At 35.9% G+C, this 7397-nt stretch overlaps 1 protein-coding gene and 1 pseudogene across 2 annotated transcripts in view; one reads left to right on the top strand and one right to left on the bottom strand.

The window, feature by feature from the left end:
- The first annotated feature begins 215 nt into the window (after positions 1-215).
- LOC127635504 (amyloid-beta A4 precursor protein-binding family A member 1-like) lies at positions 216-4917 on the top strand (annotated as a pseudogene).
- Positions 4918-6163: 1246 nt separating this feature from the next.
- LOC127635513 (tight junction protein ZO-2-like) overlaps positions 6164-7397 on the bottom strand; it is a 55403-nt gene continuing 54169 nt past the window's right edge. For both annotated transcript variants that reach the window (XM_052115597.1, XM_052115599.1), the window contains 2 exons: positions 7221-7303; positions 6164-7122 (listed from right to left, as the gene is read on the bottom strand). In XM_052115597.1, the coding sequence (XP_051971557.1) occupies positions 6963-7122; positions 7221-7303 (243 nt within the window). In that variant the 3' untranslated portion in view covers positions 6164-6962. The remainder of the gene's footprint in view (positions 7123-7220; positions 7304-7397) is intronic.

Here is a 7397-nt window from a genome sequence, read left to right as displayed (position 1 = left end):
CTTGTGTAGGCTTATTAAACAAACAAAAAAAAGAAGCAAAAAAATTTCTCTACTCGACCATTGTACAGATGTAGTAGGTACGTTTACACTAGCTCGCTAATAACTCTACACACTGGTGTGTTCATGATTACTGATCTTAACTGACTGAACAGGAATCAGTTGTTGGCCTCAAAGTAGTCGGAGCTCCAGGTTACACCTACTGATGACATGGACCAATGACAGTAAGAAGTTTAGAAGCTGATAAGAATTTTTCCTGAAAGTGCGTGCTGCCAGCGGTTTCGAACCACCAAAACATATTCAAAAACATATGAAGTCACACCTACACCTACAGTCAAAAATCACAAGCTCTGATCTGTCTGGAAAGTTTTATGCTAATTCTGGAAGTTGGGGTGCACAATAGGGCTTGGTAAAACAATTCCGAGTCTGACTAATTGCGATCTTCATTTGAACGATCCCAATATTAATTCTTAAAATCACAATATCAATATTTTACTCTATGTCAGTGGTGCTCATTACATTGATTGCAACTGACCTGTCAGCTGCAAAACTCACTGGCTGATCTTTTTAACAACCCAAAAGGAAAAGATTGTAGAGAGAGAAACTACAAATTAAGACAATCTTAAAAAAAATTCCAAGTTCCAAACGTCAGCTCAGGAGGAGCTTGTTCAAATGGGCCTGCCAATCATATCCCAAGGATATACAGTATGTTTCATTATGCCAACAAGAATTATTTCAAAATTGTCTTTCTATTTCTTGCTTTAGTCAGATGGTCGATGGCACCCAGCAACGACTCTAAAAACTGCTTAAAATTCTGCAGTGCCAAGGAGCCATCAACTAATGTCTATATCTATGCCTCAAAAACGTATTGAGAAAATAACGTGTCGATCAATAATCGATATATCAGTATTTTTGACATTCCTAATACACACTTTATGTATGTACATATGAAGCTTCATAATTTTTTTTTAGCAAATGGACATTATAACTGAAATATGCCCACATTAATCTGAATTGAATCTAATTGAAAATCGAGAGCTTGTGATTTGAAATCTAACCGAATTTGGAAATCTGAAGAGATATCCAACCCTAGTGCACCAGACAGCCTGGATATGGTCCTGTTTACAAAAAGTAGAAAGTTGTGTACTAAGCTGCCTATGATAAGCACTTTTAAAGAAGTTATCACTGGATTTGCCAAAGTTCTGTGAGGTTTTGAGTGGCATCAAATCTTCAACGAGTTTTGTTTGAGAAAGCAAGTTAACGAGATCTGCACAAACAGTTCTGCTTTCTGTCCATTAAAAAATGTGCACTTATTACTTTTACTTAAGCCTACACACTTTGTGATAATTTCTGTCATCGGTACACGGACTGAGACTGTTGAGACATTTTTTCCCCCAAATCATTCTATTATTTTGGTATCATCATAAGTTTCAGATAAACCCTTCCCTAAAGTCCAGCAAAAAAACACAATGAACTGTTTACTGGTCACTTAACATGTCAGTCATCAGTGTTGACACAAATTGACCTTTAGCATCTTCATTCTAGCAGGACACCATGATGGACCATCCGCTGAGGACCATCTCGTACTGACATCGGGAACATGTTGTGCTGATGGCTCGCAGGATGATGATTCGCTCTCAGAGTGCACGGGACAACTTAGACACCACTGACACACAACACACAAACCCAGCGTGCGATGACCAACGCCAGTATAAGATGATCTGCCATGTTTTCGAATCAGAAGATGTGCGTGGATGATTTAGTCATGTTCTTATTGAAAATAATTCTTGTTCTTGATGTTTCTTGCATTTTCTTTCTCTGCATCAGGCTCAGTTGATTGCTCAGTCAATTGGTCAGGCTTTCAGCTTGCATATCAGGAGTTCTTGAGAGCCCGTGGCATTGACCCAGAAGACATGAACCAGAGAGAGTACAGTGACCTGCTTAACACTCAGGACATGTACAACGATGACCCAAGTCAAAAAAATGATTTGTGTCCTAGCAGAAGTTAGTTCCCAAGATGATCTCATTAGTATTTGTTAGTATTCATATGTATGACATGAAGGGTTGCTTAGTCTTGCACATGTACATTTTTTACATTTGGAAAATACAATATTGTATAGACAGCTTCTTCAACATATTCAACCTTCAAATACAAATGAGATCATGTTAATATTCAATTTCGAACAATCCGTCTGTATTTGGGATTTGTGTTTGTGTCAGGTATATATAAACAGAAAGGTGAGATTCTGGGTGTAGTGTTCGTGAGTCGGGCTGGGGCTCCATCCTCCCCACTGTCATCATCGCCAATCTAATGCACAGTGGACATGCAGCGAAGTCTGGAAGTCTGAACATCAGTGATCAGATCATGACTGTTAAAGGTACCAGTCTGGTCGGACTGCCTCTCTCAACATGTCAGCGCATCATTAAAGTTTACAAGCTCCTGGTGGAAGTAAATTAAATAAGACAGAAATATATTACTATTGTATACAACAAATCCTCAAAGTAATCATGATAATACTGTATAAAATTATAAAGACAAACTGGACAGCAATAAATAATTGTTGCCTTATAATAATAATAATAATAAATAAAAACTGTAATAGTGTTTACACACCCTATTCATAAAAACAGGGTTTTGTAAAAATATATGTAGGTAAATAATATATATATATATTTTTCACTTTATTGTGGAAAACATGCATTAATTAATTTAACTTTGACTAGGTATTTATCTTTCTGAATTTTTTGGAATGTACTTGGCTACAACGTCTAATAGGATGGATATAAAATTATGATTGAAAATAAATGTAGTTATTTTTTAAGCAAAATAATTTCTAAATTCAAAATGGTGCACCGGGATGATAGGTTTAAACCCACTCCTGCATGTTCCGCCGCAGCAAAACATAATTTCAAGTCACACGCGAGACTCGTTCACAAAAACATCGCCAGTTTGCGCAAAGGGCAACTTTTTTTGTTAAGTGTAAAGAGTTGGTAAAACTGAAGCTACATTGTTAATTTCTATGCCACTGAACAGATCAAACAGACAAATAAATAGGTGGCCACATTCACTAACCATGCGTATACACATATTTGTGCTTGAAATCTGCATATGAACGTTTTTGACACTGAAATCCTGAATCAACAATAAGTTCGGACTAAAATGTATTTTAAATGTTCGAAAAAATTGAGGACCAACTGAAGCAATTCAATAAACACATAATCCTGGTGTCCATATAAACATGAAACGAAACAAATAATGCACACTACTACACTACACTATACTATAGGCTACTACACTATACGATTATTTATGCTGACAACTTTTAATTTACAATGCATATTCTGTACATTTGCACCTTATGTGGCAGTGCTAACTTAAAACTAAAGTCTAGAGATCACTAGGTTTTTAAACAGATCTAATATGTAACTCAGTATTATAGCAGAACGATATAATTTGGTTGTATTTTTGACCTGTGTCCAGGGGCTTAAGTTTCAATGCAGGATTAAGGGTAACATTGTCAGGTGTCCTCCTGTAACTATGGCGCTCATCCGCAGACCAGAACTCCGATATCAACTGGGCTTCAGTGTACAGAATGGCATTGTGGGTATTATGGCTGTCAACGGGGCTGCGAAAATAAATGTGAATTTTTCACTTAAACATGACAAAAATGCTAATTTTATTGAATTTTCAGGACATCATTTCAGGTTGAGGAAAAAACCTGTAAGACCTCCTGATTTTTAAATTGACGTTTTCTCCTAAACCCACAAGAGGGCGCATCAAATACAAACACAGGAATTTCAAGAAGCACTTTTCCGAATTATGCTATGCTGCGAGATGCCGATAGAGAGCAAGACACAACGGCTAAAGACGTTCCCCCAAGTGGATGTTCACACCGAACGCAGTTTTACAATTCTTTATTATGTAAACATGCACCAGATGGACGTTTTTGAACATTGTGCTGTGTTTCAATATTTCTTTCAGCGTCTCACGCAGGACTGCCACATTTTTTAGATGTGAAGTTAAAAATAACTTGAACCTTTAAAACCGCGTCTTGATACACCTGTGTAGTGTTAAACTGCAATCATTGCGCTGCATCAAGCATTTTGTTTTTCTGCATAGGAACATGATCGTCTTAAGCCATTTGAATGCGAATGCACAGTTTTAACATTCAAATGTGCATTTTTTTCCTTAAAGTTGCACTCAGTAACTTTTTGCTCTTGTCATCTTGGACTTACAGTGACACCTAGAGGTGTGGATGCAGCATAATTCAAAATCAATAATTTTCAGTGACAGATGCCATTGTAGGAATTCACTATTCACAATCAGCCTTGATTAATTGAATACAAGAGTGAAAGTGTCCAATAACAAGACAGTTACTGAGATTTAGCTGGTCATGTGATTCTAAAATGGCAGCCCCCATGAGGACGCCCCTTCCCCATGTAGAATAAAACAGCTTTTATAACATCACTGATATGACTGAAGTCTTCATCTCATCGTGATTTTATATATGTTTCAAAGTTGCAATTCATTTCTTGTTTAATGTGGAAAAAATTACTGAATGCGTGTTTAAATTGGCAGAATATTTGCATTTTAATTTGACAGATTTTGTGGGCATTAACATAAAATCTTGTGCTGCTAGTAGTCACTATGTTTTTTTGTGTTGTTGTTTCCAGATCTGTAGTGTGATGTGAGGGGGGATTGCAGAGAGAGGAGTCCGCGTCGGTCATTGCATCGAGATCAACGCACAGAGCGTTGTGGCCACACCTCATGAGAAGATTGTTCATATCTCATATGTATATTGCAATAAGAGCTGACGCTGCATTAATATTTGCTCAGATCCATATGAAGACTATGCCAGCAGCCATGTTTCAACCATGTACCGCCTGCTCACCGCCCAGGAACAACCCGTGTACATCTAAAAACCTGCAGGGCTACCACATCACCTTCATATATGATGATAGTCCAGATGTATTATTTATTTAAATATTAATATATCTGTTTACATATTTAACTGGATGTATTTATGATTCCATTAGTGCATAAACCAAACCATTTCATTAGCATTTGACCTCCCTTAAACTTTCTGAAAGCCCATAATCAATCCACTGGCATCAGTTAATCCAAGTACCAAATAAAACTGAATGGTAATTGATTAAGTGCCAAACACACTACTGGACCTAAACTATCACAGAAAGATGAGTGGCAGAGTACAGAAATAATGTTTCAATATACACTCATCACAATTGTACAGTGATCTTTATTAATGATGTTATGTTCTCTCCATCTGAGGCAGGCAAAAGTACATAGAGCGACAATTTAAAAATAGTGCAGGACATATTGGACTGGACACATTGTCGAACTCAATGCAAGATTGCTGTATGCTTGTTCAATTATAGGAGAATAAAACAAATAATATATTGAGTTCTTAATACAGTTTTCAATTATCTTTATTTAGAGGCCTTTCTCAGTAAATACTGTAATTATGTATGCAATTAATTGTATTAATTAATCTGCGTGTCATGTACTGTAATTAATATGATTAAATATTTTTAATTGACAGCCCTAATCCAAATGTATAACTTGTGATAATATCTATAAGTTAAGTCACAGCACTGGGTTACAGACACCGTTCAACAAAAAGCAGAATACTAAGGCCAATTATAAGCTATACTTCACATTATTATGAAATTGTAACATTTTATTTAAATTTTTTTTTCAGCAGATAGCTGCAGACACATCTAATACTTGACACAAAGCAGCCTTTTCATAATTATTAAACTTTGCTTTTGACTTATTTGTGGGTTACATACATTTGCTTATTTCTCATAAATATGTAATAGTGTAATCTGAGCTAATTGAGTTCTTCAGCCAAACAGTCCCCCTTAAAAATGCAAAAAATGTGTTAATAACTATGAAAGCAGTTAGGGGTGTAACAAAACAAATTTCAATAAATGTTTAATCTCGTATTTTGGAAAAGACAGGTTACACACCAGCTGTTCCAGATATTTTTGTCATGGAAACAGTACTGAATGTTACACCACTATTAACAGAACACAAGGGTTAAAACTTTTGAAGTTTAATAATACCATGTATGAGCTATAGAAATAGTTCAGCAAGTACCACTAATGAAAGACAAGGAAGTACAAATTTTAAAAGTATGGTTTATTTATATTTTCTAAATTTAAAAATAGCATAATTTCCCACAAGTCTGAGTTGTATTAATTGTTAGCACAAAGTATTGATCATAGATACGAATAGTTTTCGTAGATTTCATAGATACGCATCAACATTTCACACTGTACTATTATAATGTGAATTATATTGTGAATGGATCAAATTCTGAACAATTTAAAAGATGTTGCACATTTTATAACATAAGCCTGTTTTCTGGATCAAAATCATAGTATATTAGTAATATAAACAGCAGCTTAAAGTAACTTACACGTTTGATCAATGGTATTAAGGCACTCCAGCAAATGTTTTAGAAAATAACATTTATACCACTTTCACTTTTGGTTTATGTCAAATCGCAGTGTGAAGAATGTGTAACTTCAACTCCATCTAGTAGCTTTCACTAGTGGCTGATACATGACATTGTGGGAAAATAAAACCAGCTAAAGACATACAAATTGCTCAGGACAACTACAAACAGACATGAAATATACATTTCATTTAAAACACGGCAGATATAAAAAAAAAAATAGAGACCATCTTGACATGGCATGTTTATACTGCATGTAATGCATGTGTCAAACAAAAATACTGTTCAGTTTTGCATCTGATTTGTCCATGGTTTCAAGTGACACTTGATCACCCCAAATTACATAACTAACCACTTTTACTTTTTTTTTTAAATAATGACATGCACAAGAAATACTCTGACACAGATCAAATGTGATCAAGATATTCAGCTCTGTTATGTTGTCACACTGTTTGGCTTACAAGTTTTCTGGTACACTGGGCGCTACAGTTCAGTGTCGTTGTATTTCTGAGGATTGTGGTAGCCTCTGCGGGTTTGATCGGCTAAGTTGCGTCTGTATTCTTCCTCGTCATCATCATCAGCATGGTAGTGAGTGTAGGGTGGTTTGGAGGAGGAGCTCAACGATTCAGAGTTTGAGCTGGAGCTAAAGGGAAGAGACTCATTACTGAGGGAAAACTGCACATTGGCATCCAATTGGGAATTTATACACATGCAGGAATGAGAGATTCAAAGCAAACTCACCCGATTGGTTGTGGTCTGTTCTGATTTTGCTTCGGTTTGTGTGGAGCTGCATAAATGTCTGGATGTTTCTGAGATATTTCCAGCTGTTAATCAAGAAGACCAGATGTTTGTCTGATGAGAAGTTTCAATGATTTTCTACTGTTCTAGAATAACTGTTTTGTTTTACAATTGTAATAA

Source organism: Xyrauchen texanus, chromosome 43, assembly GCF_025860055.1.
Source record: "Xyrauchen texanus isolate HMW12.3.18 chromosome 43, RBS_HiC_50CHRs, whole genome shotgun sequence".
Lineage (NCBI taxonomy): Eukaryota > Metazoa > Chordata > Actinopteri > Cypriniformes > Catostomidae > Xyrauchen > Xyrauchen texanus.
Note: the sequence above shows the minus strand (reverse complement) of the source record. Positions and strands in the feature narration are given on the sequence as shown.